General features: G+C 43.1%; 1 protein-coding gene across 1 annotated transcript; it reads right to left on the reverse strand.

Moving 5' to 3' along the window:
* Positions 1 to 8,165: 8,165 nt before the first annotated feature.
* On the reverse strand, positions 8,166 to 17,741 carry LOC120520125 (NACHT, LRR and PYD domains-containing protein 12-like). Its single transcript, XM_039742736.1, has 2 exons — positions 17,674 to 17,741; positions 8,166 to 9,545 (listed from the first exon to the last, which is right to left on the reverse strand). Exon 2 carries the CDS (start codon positions 9,216 to 9,218, stop codon positions 8,574 to 8,576), a length of 645 nt encoding a protein of 214 aa, XP_039598670.1. The 5' UTR covers positions 9,219 to 9,545; positions 17,674 to 17,741; the 3' UTR covers positions 8,166 to 8,573.
* Between the last annotated feature and the right edge of the window lie 432 nt (positions 17,742 to 18,173).

Below are 18,173 nucleotides of genomic sequence, written 5' to 3' on the forward strand. Positions count from 1 at the left end.
AAAACTGAAAAATGGATTGACAGCTCAGCAAAATGCTTTCGTTAAGCAGAAGCAGCTAAATATTTCATCACTTCGAGCAAGTTTTCAAGTTGCCAAGCTAATAGCCCAGTGGCAGACCATTCGTAGAGGGAGATTTCTTAAAGAATGTCTTCTTTAAGTTGCCAAAGAGATGTGTCCAGAGAAGGCTAATTTATTTAGTACACCGAGTCTTTCAGGACTTACAATTACATGAAGGACTGAAGAAATGGGGACAATCTGCATCAGCATTTGCAAAACTCCTCACAAAAACTTTGCTATTTTTCATTGGCACTTGACGAAAACAATGATGTTTGTGATTCTGCACAACTTCTAATCTTTATTCATACGACAAATGATCATTTCAAAGTCACAGAGGAGCTTGCTGAACTGCAAAGTATCAAAGGAACAACAACAGGAAAGGATATCTGTGAAGAGGTTAACCAAACAGTGAATGATTTGGAGCTGGACTGAGCTAAACTGGCCAGTCTGACAACTGATGGAGCTCCTAGCATGGTGGGCTATTTGAAAGGAGGGGTTGCACTCATTAACCAAGAGATGGACAAACACAACAATTCACATCCAGTAGCCATACACTGCCTCATCCACCAAAAAGCACTGAAGTGGGACTCTCATGAAAGTTGTGGTGTCCTGTGTTAACTTCATTAGGGCTCATGCACTAAACCACAGGTAGTTTCAGGACTTTCTGTCTTAGCTGAATATTGCCTGTGAAGATATTCTGTACCACACAGAAGACCGTTGGCTGAGTCAAGGGAGAGTTTTGAGATGTTTTTATGACTTACTTCTAAAGGTTTCTGCTTTTCTGCTTTCAAAAACAAAGAAAAGTACCAGAGCCTAAAGATGTAGAATGGAAATGGCACCTTAGCTTTGTGAAAGATGTGAAAGAGCTACACAACAGTTTCAATGTGCAACTTTAAAGAAAGGGAGGCTCATCCGTGATATGCACTCACATGTGAAAGCATCTGAATTAAAACTGGACCTCCTTGTCAAATAAATGCCGTCTCCTCACTATTTAAAAGCTGTTGGCAGAGAAACCAAAAATGTGTGGATTCACTGGAAATGTTGAAAATGGAGTTTCAAATGAGATTTAAACAGCTTCATTTCCATGAATCAATCAATCAATCAATCAATCAACATTTATTTATATAGCACATATTCATACAAAAAGATGTAGCTCAAAGTGCTTTACAAAATGAATAGAAAAATAGAAGACACAATAAAAATAAAAATAAGTCAACATTAATTAACATAGAATAAGTAAGGTCCGGTGGCCAGGGTGGACAGAAAAAACAAAAAAAACTCCAAAGGCTGGAGAAAAAAATAAAATCTGTAGGGGTTCCAGACCAAGAGACCGCCCAGTTCCCTCTGGGCAATCTACCTAACATAAGTCAAACAGTCCTCTTTGTATTTAGGGTTTTCATGGAAAGACCTGATGATGATGGTCACGTAGACTGTATGAACAGGACATACAGCTTTTCCAGAACCCATTTTCTGTTGACATTGAAATTGTTGATCTGATTTACCAAATGGAACTGGCTGAACAACAGAATTGTGAAAGACGCATTCAGGTCAAGCAGCCTTACTAATTTCTATGCATCTCTCCTCTCTGAGACACTTCTTAATCTCGCTCTGTACTTAAAATGGCAACCATCTTTGGCATGCACTGAATGAAACATCTGAAATCTCCAACCAGATCAAGACTAACTGAGACACACTTGGATCACTTGTTACGACTGGCAGTGACAAACATGGAACCGGACATTAACTATCTCATCAGCCAAAAGCAGCCCCACACTTCTCATTGAAATACTGGAAAGTGTATGTTGGTTAAACTTGCTCTTCATTTTAAATATTATATTGTTCTTTCGTGTTTTTACGCTACAAAGAAATTATGTGCAGTGTGCATGGAAATTTGGTCAGGCAGCCCCAAACAGTCTGAGGGACCGTGAACTGGCCCCGTGTTTAAAAAGTCTGAGGACCCCTGATAAAAGCCATAAAGTCAGAAGAAGTAAAATTCAACAGACATACACACACACGCATACAGACACACACACTTACTTAGTTGTGTTTACTTACTCCAGTTTCTCTAATTTGCAGTTTTCACTCCTCAGCCCCTCAAACAGCTGATCCACTCCTGAGTAATCCATGTTGTTGTTGTTGAAGCTCAGGTAAAGTTCAGTCAGTCGTGAATGTGGAGAAGAAAGAGCTGAGGACACAGCTGAGCAACATATGGAGGTGAGACAACATGAGGGCAGACTGTGGAGAAGAAGAGAAAGAAATGAGGACATGTGGACAGACAGATATACCATTGGTAGTCTCAATAAATGACATGATGACTACAAGCAGAGCTGGATGCTCAGGTGTGTCACTGAACAACAGGCTGCTGCTAGCATTTGAACTGAAACCCAATTTGAACTCCACACCAATGCTGCCCTCCAAGGCGCTATATACCTGAAACATCTTCTGTCTGTCATCACCCTGAGTGATGAGAGGATGTCAGTCGTCACACTGGACAGGAGTGTCACATAGCAGGACTGACCTTGTCCTCCACTTGAGTGTTCAAATGCACTTCTCTGAGTTGGTGACAGCTGAGCGAAAACTCAGATTTCTGTCCATCATTCAGGACTCAGGGTGAGGACACAACTGAAATGACTGACAGGAAGCCCATTTACAAATGCCAGCCTCTCCAGATGTTCAGTGACAGCAGCTGTAAATCAGTCAGCCTTTATTTTATAGAGCGCTAGTCACAAACTGACAACACAAACAAGAGGACAAATAAACACAATGAGCCAAAGATAAATAAGTGACAAGGGAGAGGTGACAGAAGAGGTGATGGGACACAGGAGGACATGACAGTCCAGTCCAGGAAGGACATACACAGAGAGTCACCGGCTACTCACAGTGATGCTCCACTCTGTTCAGTCATCTTCTCTAAGGCCTATCAGCCACCTGAGCTCAATGGACAAACTCCACTCAGTCGGCTGGTGACACGAGTTCAAGGTTACGAGCTTGTTGTGTCATAGCGAGGGTCGCTCAGTGTCACCACACACACCAGCTGTCACAGACATTGTGGACTGAAGAGCTTTGGTGGTCAGTAGAGAGTTTGGACCCTGGACAGGCCTCTGCTCTTCATGGCCACTTAAGGACCAAATTTAAAAAACTGAATAATAAGTGAGACAGACAAAGAAAATAAAAATGTGTTTGAGTGTTACTGTGACAAAGTGGATAAATGAGCACTGTTTACAAATTAGAATCTGTTTGCAAATATTGATGAAGACGTTCAAGATAAAAATATGAAAAGAGACAAAGCCATCCCCTTTATTTTATATAGCGCCTTTCAATCCAAAGTCACTTTACATGTCCAGGTCTCTCCTTGTATTCTTACTCTGAGCACAGACAGGTGACGTGACTCACTCAGGGTCACACAGCATGTGACAGGCAGGAACTGAACCCGCGTCACTGGGATGTCAAGTGCGGCACCTCAGCCACTGGGCCAGTGAACTGGGAATCAGGATTGGCCAGAATGACAGAGGAGGCGGGACATGAGCTGTCAGTCAGCCTGAGAAGGTGTGAAGAGAAGGCGGCCATCTCAGTGAATTTGATTTATCAGGGCTTTGATCAAATAGGACACTTTGGTGTCTTTAGATGACCTAAAATGTCGACTGACTGAAGTGTTTGATTATTGTGTTGTTAAACATTTGGTCAAAGTGTGAAGGCTAAGGAGGGCTGAAGTGACACACAGACACTCAAACGTGTGGCATGAACAGGACAGTGGCACAGTGGTTAGACACACATCAGGGACCAGGGTGCAAATCTGAACACACGACTGAGCTCTCGGCTCTCGGTGCTGATTCTTTTTCATTTTTATTTGGATAAATCGTTAAATTCAAGTATTTAATTCAAGTACTCAAGGATGTCGTGACAATAAACTTCTAAAGTGAAATGTGTACAAATGAGAGTGACATACAAGTGGAAAGGGCCACAAATCAAATGTCAGTGGGCAAACTGAAGAGGCACAGATCTACAACAAGGACACACTGAGCTGAGTTTGTGTGCTTGACTAACAACTGAAATCTTCTTAGTGGCCGACGAGAGGATGAGCCAAAGATGAGGTCAGCCGACAAGTCAACGCTGCCTTTCTGGCATCCTCAGGTTTGAGTGGCGTAGGATTTTTCACTCCTTCAAAAGCTTCAAGGCTGATGTGAGCTGCTCAGTGGTCTTGTACCCAAGTTGGTCACAGTGTGTTATTGTTTTGCCTTGCATTTACTGTATTTAGTTAATATTGCAAATTTAATTCTGTATTTCTTGTTCTTGAGTGCTTTTGGTTTATTTCTGTTATTACCTCTTCTGAATTCTTTACACTTTGAGGTAGTTAATGATATTTTCTGTTTTCCTGTGATGTCATCTTCACTTCTTGTGTGTCACTATTCTGTGTGTCTGTTGTAAAGGAGTTGCTACAAAGTGACAATCAGGGTCACACTAAGCGTTTTGTCAAAGATCAAGGAGTACAAAGTTCAGTCCATTAGACGTCTGTGTTATCTGAGTTTGTGGATGTGACATAAAGAATAAGCACACGTGTGTGTAAAAGTCAGATGTCACAACTGCTGCTTTGTGTTTTCACTGTGAGTTTGGATTTCATTTTCAGTTTTGACCCTCGGCTTTTTCATCTTTCCTGTTCTGATCTCCTCTTCTGGCTCTCGATTCCCATCTTTCTCTCAGTCCCTTTTCTTTCTGCTGTTTTATTGTAGTCCTGATTTAAACTCAGATCATTTAAAAATAGTGAATCAGTGAGAGAAGACGAGTTTATAAAGATAAGAAGCCCCTCAAGGGAGCGGTTAAAGATTTAAAGACCCCAATGACACAAGTGACAACTACTTTGTGACAAACTCTAACTGGTCTTTCTACTTCAAGTGCTCACATAAATCAAAGTGCTGGTGGTCTGCCAGTAGCTGGTGGGAGTCACGTAAAGGACCAGCCAGTCACCATGTGATTTGTTTTACGGAGACCCTAAAATTGGAGTGGATGTTTGAATTAACAAAGGACGTGTTTGATTGTCAGCCAAATCCTGATTCTAAAAATCAGGTCATGTTGGTCATTTGATGTTGCTGCTTGATGAGAAGCCACCTGAATGGACCTTCAAAATGACAAGACAAGTCAGCAGTGATGTCCATCAGTGCTCACCTCTGTGCTGCCCCCCGTGAAGGATCACTTGGACTAAAACGAGTTCCAGAGGTGAACTCCATATTTCTACAGTATGAGTGCGGACAGCCGGAGTTCAGAGGTTAGGATTGTTAATGAAAACTGCAACTAAAGTGGCGAAAAAGTGTTATGTTAAATGAAATAAAAGTGAAAGGAAAAGAGTGAAAAATAAAACTGAACTGAAACTAAAATTGCATAAAGAAAACAAATTGAAATGAAATACAAATCTACTTTTTTCAATTTCTATGAATAACCAGACCAGAGTTCACCAATCAATTAGTCGACAGATTTTGTTGTTTTCCATTCCTGTAGCTCACTCTCTCCGTTGTTTTCTGTGTGTTTTACAAATCTGTTTCTTTACTTGTGCTAATTGTATATTTCTGATCATCAATACTCACCTGAGAGTCTGTCCCTGCGCTCAGTAGAGGGCGCTATACACACACACACTGTATGCTATTGTATTGTACTCAGCTCAGCTCTGGGCGACACTCCAAGGCTGGACCTTCACCTCCACTCACCGGCAGGCAGGCGGGCGGCCGAGCACTTGGACTGACGGACTTTACAGCACAGAAGGGTCTCTGAAGTGTTTGAGGGTCAGTGCTGTCTCTTCATGGCCTCTTCATGCTCAGCGCAGACTCCTTCATCACCGACTGCTCACCACAAAGATTCTGCTACAGGCTGTTTATTCTCCGCCAACTCTACGCTCTTTATAATCAGCATTTTAATTTATAAAGACATCACTTTACACTTTCATGACATACTGGGCACAGGATATAAATTACTTAAAAAAAGTATTAATATGACCGCAGCACACGTGAAATAACTGAGCACTCACGTATGATTACTTGACATTCTACAGCACACGTGATGCCAGCGACAGACGACAACTCTTCTGTGGAGGGCACTGGCACAATGGCAGCCCACCTCAGACTGGCACTTCTATTATTAAACATGTTTTATAACGACTTTATTAAAAAGAGACGTATTTTTTAGAAAATTGTTAACAAAGTACGTAATTATGGAATTTCGGTTTCCATTAAAAAGTTTACATTTTTAATCTTTTTCTATACTAAGATGTTTCAGTGTTTAGGTGTGAGAGGCTGCAGCCCCACTTGTACTTAAAATGTTTTATCAAACATAAATAACGAGACCACCTTGAGTTAGTAGCGAGTTCTTTCTTTTCCTTATTTTTGAAAGTATTTACTTTGTTGTCCTAATTAGTCAGAATGATGTAAGTGGGCGTCACTGTGATGTGATTGGCTTTACACGGCTGAGGGGCTCCACATTCCTGACTACACCGCGGTGCACATGAAGGACGCAGCTGCTGCGTTGGACGCCAATATGAGGCTGCTGGTGATTTGTGATTGACGAGTGAGGAGGTGAAATAAAACAAACTCAGCAATCGGGGAGAGACGACCGGCCGGAGGAAGTTGGTTTGTTGTCCCTTTAGTTCTTAGAGGAGTTCATTAGTGCTAACCGTGTTATTGTTATTAATGGGGGACTCCCAGAATGCATAACAAGATGGCCGCATGTTAATTTAGTGTTGCAGACAGCTGGTTCATTTACAAACATCTTTTCCTGTAATGAACATTTTCTTTATTTTTGAATGTAATGTATTTGTTGCTACATTTGTCCTAATTAGTAACTGTGCCATCTCTGACCAGTGTCTGACCCTGTCACCTGCCTGATGACATCTACTGGGGGGCTAAGGAGTGTTTTCCTTGCTTATCTCCTGCCATGGCACACACTGCAGTTTATTTATCAATGAAGACCCCACACAGGTTGTGTCCCTGTCACTTGTCACTGTTCTGTGGACACTGAGGTGTGTTTCATCTTTCACATTCTCCATGATGGAGAGTCTCATTATTACCTGTAAGCTTCTTTAGATCAGCGTTTCTCAACCTTTAAGTATTTGCGACCTGAGATTTCATAACAGTTTTAATCGTGCCCCCTAACATTTTTTGAAATGTAGCTAAATATTTTATTATACCTACTTAACTTAAATTGACATTTATCTAACTCTATATTTATTTTTCTAGTTTTAGAATATAGTTTAAGTTAATTTGTTTTGGTTTCAACAGATGTTTTATTTTTGATTCTTGTTTTCTTTTTTCACATCTTCGCCTCCCTTTTTGTTACTTGCGTTCCCTAGGGGTTCCGCCCCACAGGTTGAGAACCACTGCTTTAGATAAAACTGAATATGTTACTAATTTGTAACTTACTTATTGTGATTAAAGTTATTCATTCCTGCAGCTATTAATAAAAATTGTTTAAAAATAACACACTCCAAAAATTACAAAACAGATACTCAATGCACAGATATATCTAACAATAACAAAAAATGTCTTTTCTAGAACTTTCTAATCAGTTGTACTTTTCTCATTTCTCAACATTGAATTTCTATATAAATTATTATTTCATTTCTGTTGTTATTGAGCTGCTGTTTCAGGTGGCACTGTGACACACAGCAGTGTATGTTCTGACATGGACCCTCGTCTATTTGTAGGCCTGACACCCCCTGATGGACACACTAATGTCACCCTCAGTGTCCACAGACAGTCAAACTAAACTCATGAAGGTTTTATTACTCACTTGACTCGTCTGCAGCAGATGAGCCCTGCGCCAGTCTCCTGATGCACTCTGGGGTGAGCTCTGTGTCTGACAGGTTGAGCTCCTCAAGTTCTCCACAGCAGCTGATGACAGAGCCCAGCACAGCACAGTCCAGAGGAGATAAAGTCGTCTTATTAAAGCTCATCTTTAAATCTTTCCCAATGGCATCTCTGATTAATTTCTTATTCTGAGTCTCATAGAGCCACTGACACACTCGCAGAGCTTCACTTTTATCTCCTCCCTGTAGTGCCTCTTCAGCTTTCTTCTTCACCCACTCCAGTATTCTCTTTGCTGTCTTCCTCTCAAACTCCCCCAGAACTCCCCAGTGTTTTAAACACAGAATCCCTGGCCAGTCCTGCTAAAAATCGAATGAGAATCTCAAACCGGCCATCTTTACACAACTCCAACTTCTCAAGCAGCTCCTCAATGCCCTCTGATGGATCGAGGTAGAAGGAACAGGCGGCCATGAACTCCTGCAGGGTGAGGTGGTAGAATGTGTAGTCGTGTGCTCCAGAGTGCTTTCTCTCTGAAGGATTTCTTTGAGGAACCCTGAGAGGAATGGAGAGGACAGACTGGCTGGAGACCAAAGGTGGACATCTCAAACTTGTCATAAAACACAAGAGTCCTGTTCACCACCCCATAATAAGCCATCTTTCCTAGTTTGACCAGAATCTCTCGCTGGTCCTTGGCTTCTCTCTTATGATTGGTGAGGATGTTGTGAAGGAACATCACAAAGAGCTCAGTGACAGTTTTGGGGCAGCTCCTCGCTCTTCTTCAGGTGTCATGAAGTGGCTCTTCAGCACAGAGCAGATAATCCAGCAGTATGAGGGGTTGAAGCACATGGTGTACAGGATGGCGTTCTCCTCCACATACTGAAAAGCCTCAGAGCCCTGATCAGCATCACCAAAGAACTTCTTAAAGTACATCAGCCTTTGTTCAGGGAAGAACCCCAGGATCTCTGCAAATCGATCAACTCTCTTCATGTCCAGGGTCTCCAGGGCTGTTGGTCTGGTGGTTATCAGGACTGTACAGCCCTTCAGTAATGTCCTTCTGAACAGGCTGGTGACCAGGATGTGAACAGGAAAGAAGTCATCTGGGTTTGAGCAGAGCTTCTCCTGTGTAAAGTCCAGTTTGTGTTTGTACTCATCCAGTCCATCAAATATAAAGAGGAGAGATTCAGGTTTCTTCAGGATTTCTCTCAACTTTGGGTCATTGAGATATTTATAGTGCCTTACAATCAGCCTGGTCAGAGACATCTGTGGTTCTGTCTCCGTGTCTAGGAGATTGAGCTCCCTGAACTTAAACAGGAACACAAATGCAAACCTCTGGTATTGAGTGCCCCTGGCACAGTCAAACATGATCTTCTGGACCATGGTGGTCTTTCCAATTCCAGCCACCCCACTGACCACTACAATGCTGGGGAAAATCTCACTTCCAGGACTCCTCCTAAAAGCTGCTCAGTCCAGATTCGCTCACATTTCTCTTTTGTCCGCTCCTCTATTAGCTCTGCATGAGTCTCCCCATCTTCTCCAGTTCATGGTGAGTCTCACTGTAGGTTCTTCTGTACTGACCAATGACCATCAGCTCTGTGTATCGAGTCTCAAAGCTCACAACTCTGGTGTGTGGATCTTCAGGAGAAGCTTGATCCTCCAGAGTTCTTGTGGATTCAGACACACCACTGTTGTGTGTCTTATGGAGGCCTGCAAGTGATAAAGAGAACTTGTGAAAAGAAAAACTTGCCAGCTATGTTATATATCTGCACTGTGATATTAATTGCAGGGTTCGATTATGCAGCCATGTGCGGTAGGTCTGTTGTTTGGTGAGATGAGCTTGATTACTTTGGTCTGGGTAAAAAGGAAGGAGAGCAAACAATAAAAAGGTTTTGAAGTTGTTGCACTTACCAGCTGTCAGCGTCTCTCTTTCCTAGACATAAAATTTGGCGACGAGAATGGCTGAGTTTTCCCTTTCACCACCGCCTCCCTTCCTGCTTTTACCCGGTGAGCCTCCGATTCCGTGGACTCGTTGGCTACAATCCTTTGAAGTCTATCTCACTGCCTTGGGGCTTGAGGATGTTTCGCCGCCGCAAAAGGGCGCTACTCGTTCATTGCTTGGGAGCGGAAGGGCAGCGAGTGCTTGGGACTTTGGGACTAGCTGACACATACGATACTGCAGTTACACTTTCGAATGCCCACTTCTCTGCCCCACATAGTGCTCTACTATGGAGATTTATTTTCAGACAGCGCCATCAGCTTCCTGGGGAGATTGTGCATCAGTATGTCGCAAACTTAAGAGGACTAGCTAGCTCATGCAAGTTCGGGGCATTACAAGAGGAAATGATCCGCGACCAGCTAATCGAATGCACCAGCAATGATAAAGTTCGCGAAAGACTTTTGCTTGAAAGGGATGATTTGACATTACCAAATGCAGTCGCAATAGCATTCAGCGTGGAATCTGCAGCTGTTTGTGCGGAGCTTTCGAAACGCTCTGCTTCTGCCTTCCCATCAGACAGTTACGCGCAGCACTCGCAGACGGACGATTCCGCAGCATCCGAAGTCAACGCAACAGACCGAGAACAGACAGTGCAGTTTGTGCAGCGCAGGCGTTCAAGACAATTTCAGCAGCACTGTGGAAACTGTGGATCACGATCACACGCGACCAGAGCTCAAAGCTGCCCAGCACGCGGTCAGACCTGTCGCAGCTGTGGTAAACAGAACCACTTTGCTAAGGTATGCCGTTCTTCTCCAATCAGTGCACACGAACAGACTGCAACTATAATTCACAATGTGATTTCAGGACCAGCAGCTTTCAAGTCATGCACAGTTAGTTTAAATGGTGTGAACATTTCCCTCTTGTTGGACACTGGTGCTACAATGTCCCTCTTAAATATACACACATATAAACAGTTTTTCAGTTCTATGGCCTTGTCTTCACCTACCACTACTGCCAATGGTTATGGGGACTCTCAGATCTCCCTGATGGGTTCAGTCTACCTCACTGTTCAGTATGGCAAAGATGTTCTGCCTAATGTTTGTTTTCATGTTACAAAAAAAGGGGCAAATCTGATGGGGCTAGATCTGTTTCTTGCCCTGGGATTTTCTGTCTTAGATAAAAGTGGCATGCAAATCTTACAGGTAACCTCACTACAACAACAAAAATGGCCTGGACTCTTTACAGGTTTGGGTTGCGTCACTGCCTACACTCACAAGCCTTTACTCAACCCCACTGTCACACCAGTTATACAGCCTTTACGACGTATCCCGCTGGCCTTTCGAGATGGGGTGTCCACTGAGCTGCGGCAGCTACTAGCAGCTGGCATCATTGAACCAGTCAACGCCTCCCCATGGGTCTCCAACATAGTAGTAGCTAAGAAGAAGTCTGGTGGCTTGCGCATCTGCGTCGATCTTCGTGCAGTAAATAAGGCAATAATTCCAGACAAATATCCACTTCCCACTTCAGAAGAACTCACAGCACAGTTATATGGTTCTATCTTATTTTCTAAATTGGATCTTAGGCAAGGCTATTTGCAAGTGCCCCTCCACCCCAGCAGTAGAGACCTCACAGCTTTTGTAACACATGATGGCATGTTTCGTTATACAAGAGTACCATTTGGGTTATGTTCAGCACCAAGCAGCTTTCAAAAAGTCATGTCCTCAGTGTTTGCTGGCATCCCTGGAGTGGTCATATACTTAGATGACATTGTTGTACATGGGCCCACCGCTGCTGTTCATGACAAACGTCTTCACATGGTCTTTTCAGCTCTGTCTAAACACAAACTCACATTGAATGCGGAGAAGTGTGTCTTTGCAGTGCCAAAGATAGAATTTGTTGGATTTCAAGTATCAGCTGCTGGCATATCTCCACTCCAATCAAATGTTGATGCAATCCACGCCATTCCGGAGCCTACATCTGCAGCTGAGGTGGCTTCCTTTCTGGGCATGGCCAGTTACTATTTGAAGTTTTTGCCCCAGTATTCTGTTACTACAGCACCATTGCGCCAGCTTCTGCGGAAGGATGAGCCATGGGTGTGGTCTCCTGATTGTGCCAAGGCTGTTCACCTCCTGAAATCACAGCTTACTTCCCCTCCAATTCTAGCCCACTTTGACATCTCTAGCCCCACGTTTGTCACCTGTGATGCATCTGCTATAGCAGTGGGGCCGTGCTATCACAAAGTCAGGATAAAGTGGAGAAGCCCATAGCTTTTGCCTCTCGTGCCCTCACTGAAACAGAACGGAAATACTCGGTGGGTGAACGTGAGGCACTGGCATGTGTCTGGGCATGTGAGAGATGGCACCTTTACCTGTATGGCCGACATTTCACACTAAGAACAGACCATCAAGCTCTCACTACCCTGCTGTCGGCATCTGGCACTGGACACCGCCCATTGAGGTTACATCGTTGGTCTGACCGTCTTCACCAGTACCACTTTACTCTCCAGTTCACTCCAGGGCGTGAAAATGTTATTGCAGACCTCCTGTCTCGCTCAGTTACATCTTCAGCCCAGCCTCCTGACTCTGACCAAATGGAACATGAGATTGTCCAAATGATGCACATGCCTCTTCAGACTACTATATCTCTCCAAGAACTCAAGGAGGCCTCTGCACATGACCCAGTACTATCCCAGGTATGCCACTTTATCAGGAATGGTTGGCCTAGCATGGCACCTGAGGATCTGTTACCCTTTGCCAGAGTGAAAGAAGAACTCTCCTGCTGGAATGGTTCTTGTGTGGCACGAGGGTTTCGTACTGTGGTTCCAAATGCGCTTCGTGCACGTGTGTTGTCAATGGCACATGAGGGCCACTTAGGTATAGTGAAACTAAAACAGAGATGTCGTGACTTGGTGTGGTGGCCTGGCATAGACAGGGACATTGAGACTCTGGTTAAAGATTGTGTGGCCTGTCTGGTAAGTGGCAAGACAGGTCTCCAGGCCCCTCCCCCATTGCAGCCTATTGCCTGGCCCACCCTACCCTGGGAACATATACAGATGGACATCTCGGGAGAAATCCATGGTGTCCCTCACCATCAGCGTATTTGGTTGTTGTGTATGACTTACACTCAAAATGGCCAGAGGTTACTGCAACTGGCACAGTCACATCCTGTGTCGTCATTAACATTCTGGAATCACTGTTTTCTCGCTGGGGTCTCCCTAAGACCATTACTACGGATAATGGGCCTCAGTTCACCAGTAATCAATTTGCCTCATTTCTGGAATCAAAATGCATTAAACATGTTAAGCACTGCCTATTACCATCCACAGTCTAATGGAGGGTGGAACGTTTCAACCAAACACTAAAAATGGCCTTAGGGCACACCAGGCACAAGGGTGTTCTTTTGATCAGGCTCTGCTTAATACCCTCTTGCACTACAGATCATCCCAGCATAGCACAACTGGAGTCTCGCCTGCCTTCCTCATGCTAGGTCGTGAGCTTACCCTACCTCTCGACAGACTTCGCCCTTTTTCGGTCAGAGTATTCCCTGTGCCCTTCCTTCAATTCCTCACGTTAAGCACTCTGTCACCAGAAAGCAACACAGAATGAAACAAAGGTTTGATCAATCAAAATGGGTCAAGGAGGTCAGCATAGCAGTCTCGGACTGGGTGAGAATTCGGAAGCCTCATCGCAATAACAAAATGGCCTCTTTCTGGTCCTCACCAGTACAAGTCACCCGACAGCTTGGCCCAGCCACATTTGGTCTTGCTGATGGTTCTCGGTGGCATGCCACATGTCTTCAAAAGGTGTCACCACCATCATCTGTTGTAGAATTTCATCCTGCTGACAAACACAATGAAAATTCTTCGGCCATTCCAAACGCATGGCTGGGTGACTCTGTTATCCAGTCTGATGTACCACAAAATGAAACCGAGCCTGTTATTCAGCCCCAGGAGCCATCTCCACGTCCCACTCGGTTGCGTTCTCGCCCTGGACACTTGCAGGATTTTGTTACTACATTTCATGTTTAACTGTTCTGTTATATACTTGGATTTCTTTGCTGTTGGTGGAAGGGGGGAGAAATGTTATATATCTGCACTGTGATATTAATTGCAGGGTTCGATTATGCAGCCATGTGCGGTAGGTCTGTTGTTTGGTGAGATGAGCTTGATTACTTTGGTCTGGGTAAAAAGGAAGGAGAGCAAACAATAAAAGGTTTTGAAGTTGTTGCACTTACCAGCTGTCAGCGTCTCTCTTTCCTAGACATAAAAAGCTGATCCAGCACCTTGTAGTCAGGGTCACTGAACTTGAGGCAGCTAACCTGTGGTCCAGTAGGAGATTACAGAGCTTTCCCATGTGTCTTTTAGGAGGATAGCGTGCACCCAGTATGTGGTCAGACTGCCTACCAGTTGGGACACCTCCATGGAAAGAGGAACAGGCTGCTGGCCAAGGAAGGGGTGGATTTAGTTCTCATTGGCCATACAGGCACAAAAGACAAATGTATGGGAAGAGTGACACTTTGACAATCCTGGAGTGCTGAACTTAGGAGTGGAACTGACACGGTGTTCATCTCTAAAGTTCTTACTTTTCAGTCCATATAAAACTGGGGGATTAGAAAGTTTACACATGTGGCTCATCTTCTGGTAGGATAGAAGGGCACAGGTTTATGGGGCATTGGGATACTTCGACAAGATGCATTTGATCAGGAGGGATACCATTGTGGGAGAGTGGGGGTGTTAGGTAGGACATATAAGTAGATAACTCAAAGACTTGGGGGGGAGAGAGGGTAGCAGGGAGGTTCGGACATTCCTGGTTTCACATAAATGGAAAATACATAATTTTTACTCAAAGAGTCAAAGATAATTGAGTAATACATTTAAATCACTGGCATTAAATACCTTGAAAAAATAATAAACTGTATGAGTAGTTCTGTGTAACTGAACAAACAGTGGACTGAGAAAGTATTCTGACTCCATCCATTTCTGCAAATTTTACTATGCTACATATTTAATTTTAAATAGATACATTTTGCCTATCCATCAACAGTGAATACCCCATAATGACAAAGTGAAAACAGGATATATTAAATATCAAAACCGTAATCTCTTATTAATACAAGTGTTTAGCCACTTAACTAAATACTTTGAAGATGCCCTTTGGCAGCAGAGTTTTTCCTATCTTTTGGCAGATCCTCTCAAGCTCCATTAGATTGGATGGTAAGTGTCTGTAATCTGCCATCTTCAGGTCGATCCACACATGCTCTATGGGGTGTAAGACTGGGCTTTGGTTGACCCACACAAGGACACTCAGAGACTTGTCCAGAAGCCACTCTAGTGTTGTGGACTTTATGCTTTGGGTCATTGAACAGTCACCCCAGTCCCACGTGGAGTGATCTCTCTAGCAGGTTTTCTTCAAGGACCTCTCTGGATTTGTCTGCAATCCCTCAATTCTGGCCAGGCTCTCTGTCCCTGCACTCCCAACGCAAGATGCTGTCACCACCAACCTTAAGTACAGGAATGGTGCTACACAGATAATGAGCAGCGCCTGGTCTTTGACAGACAAAGTGCTTGATGTTCAGTTTTGTCTCCCCAGACCAGAGATTCCTTATTCCTTCTGCTCTCAGAGTTCTTTATATTGTCAAATGTATTTAACTTAACAAGGGCTTCCATATAGCAAATCCCTAAAAGATGACTGATAGATGTAGTGCGCCTAGATGGATATCCTTCTGGCAGGTTCTTCCATTTCAGCAGAGGACTTCTAAAGCTCTAAGAGTGACCATTGAGATTGTCAGTCACCTCCTTAACTGACGCCATTCTTGCTACAGCTAATCAGTCTGGACTGGACAGAAAAGTCTCCATGAAGAGTACTGGTGTTCTTAGACTTCTTCCATTACACAATAAGTGTGGTCACTGTGATCCTGTGAACACTCAAAGCTTTACAAATGATTTTATCCCTTGGCTTCATTCCATGATTCAGCACAACTTGATTGTGGAGGTTTGAAGAGAGTTCCTTGGACTTCATGACTTTGTTTTTGTCCTGACATGCAGTGTGAATTGTTGGACATTCTATACACAGACACACGTGCGCCTTTCTGAAGGATGTCCAATCAATTCAGGGTGACACACGTGGACTCTAATCAAGTTCTTGAAACATCTCAAGGAGAATTAAAGAAAACAAGAAGCATCTGAGCACAATTTGGAGTGTCACAGCTGAGTGTCTAAAGACTTCCAGGAATGAAAATATTCTGTTTTTGATTTTAATATATTTTGCAAACCTTTTTAAAAAGATGAAGTCACTTAGTCGTTAAAGGTTATTGAATATACAATAAAGGGCAGAAATGGCCAATTTCTCCATTTCAAATCAAATCAGCAACACAGTAAAGTGTGCAGAAAGTGAAGATTTCTGAATACTTCCTGACTCCACTGCATTTATGGTATAATATTATTGCAGTAGTGAGAAGTTAAGCAAGATGACTCCTTTTATTGGCTAAATAGAAAGATTACAAAATGTAAGCTTACAAGGCAACTCAGGCCTCTTCTTCAGGCAAGATGTTGATTACAAATGTGTGGGAGTCACCATGTATATAAAACATGATTTGAGTGTAAGGCGTCTTCAATTAGATGGTGAGCCACAGCTTTGTGAGGATGTTTGGTATGACGAGACAGCATTAGGGGTCAAGGCCTCATATTTAAAGTGTGTTACAGACCACCTAAAGACATCAATAGCTATCAATTTACATCATTTTAGAGTATTAAAAAGACAAGTTTAAGGAGATTTACAGTCATGGAGGGCTTTAATTACCTGAACCTTAACTTGGCTAACCTTACAAAGAGCAGAGGATAAGGATAGGAGTTTATAGACATAACGAGTGACTGTTTATAATTCTGTGTCTTAAATCATCTGAGCCACATGCGGATTCTTCCTTCACCACATGACAAGGTCCTCCACTAGCCTCCTGTATGTCAACTCGTTTCTGTTAGTAATGCAGTCTATGATGGAGGAGCCATCTGAGAATTTCTGTACATGGTGAGCACTGGTATTGTACTGGAAGTGTTTTGTGCTAAAGAGTAAACAGGAAGAGAGACAGGACAGCTCCCGAGGTACTCCAGGAATACACTCCACCATTTCTGACACACAATTCCTTTGCCTCACTGAGGAATCTTAGTATTACATGTAGGAAGTAAACATTTTAGATTAAAATACACAATCAGAGGTCTGAAAATTAAAAGAAGAAAGGCTTGGGAATTGTAGTGAAATGTTCATCACTTACATCAAGACAGTGGACAGAAGCCATAAATAAGGCACACAGGATGCCAGGTCATATAGCACCCCCATGTGGAGTACAAGTCACGTTAGGTTATACTAAAGCTTTATGACACACTGGTGAGGCCTCATCTGGAGTGTTGTGTGCAGTTTTGATCTTTGGGCACATAAAGTCTGTTGCAGCGCTAAAGAAAGTCCAGAGAAGATCAACAAAGCTTATTCAGGACTGAGAGGTCTGCAATATGAGGAGAGACTGAGGGAGTTGAACCATTTCAGCTTAAACAGAAGCAGATGAAGATACCATAAATTAAGTTTTTAACGTTATGAAGATAATTTTTATGGTGGATGCATTTTATTTTATTAGATGGAAAACCCTGATCCCTGATCAGGGTACATATCACACAGATGTTAATGTTTTCTCCAGAAAGAGAACAACAGACACAAAGAAAAAGTGTGGTGGAGGGAAGGACTTTAGGACCCTTTAAAAGCTGACAATGTTATTTTGGAAACAATTAGGAGAATAAGATTAGTGAGCTTATTGAGATGAATGGCATGAATTCATTACAACTATTCTAAATTTCTAACTGAGGAGCAGAGTTCCGAGGAGCTGATGACTGGAGACACAAGACCAGTGGCTTACCTTTAATACCATCATCAATGGGAGTGGGCTGGAGACAGGCCTGAATGTCCATCAGGAGGTCTGGTCCTGGTGAAATAAGAAGAGTCAGTTACAGCAGTAAAAGGAATATTACCAAAATATACAGAAGTACACAGTGAGGTATACAACTAGAAAATATCAAAAATGAAGGTGCACTTTGTCAGGCAACAATGAAGAGTTAACGTCTAAAAGTAAAGAACAAATCACCGATGTGTGTCCATATTGGGAGAATCCTTTGTCCAGGAAAGAAAGATCAAGAAAATGACACACCAGACAGCATTAGGAACAGCAGACATATTGTGTGTTTATCATGGTGAGGAGAGCAGGAGGCAAAGTGGAGAGCAGAGACTCTTTACTAAGACCTCAGGGGAACAACAAGCTTCATGGGGATCTGAGGGAGAAACGTCTGAAAATACAAACATGATGAGCATGAGTGTGGGCATCTGGGGGCATCTAAAGCTCATATTTACACACATCTGACA

Source organism: Polypterus senegalus, unplaced genomic scaffold (assembly GCF_016835505.1).
Source record: "Polypterus senegalus isolate Bchr_013 unplaced genomic scaffold, ASM1683550v1 scaffold_2444, whole genome shotgun sequence".
In the NCBI taxonomy this organism is placed as follows: domain Eukaryota; kingdom Metazoa; phylum Chordata; class Cladistia; order Polypteriformes; family Polypteridae; genus Polypterus; species Polypterus senegalus.

Bases quoted from the DNA above. Each gene is read 5' to 3' on its own strand.
- LOC120520125 (XM_039742736.1), bottom strand. From the start codon at position 9,218: ATGGTCCAGAAGATCATGTTTGACTGTGCCAGGGGCACTCAATACCAG.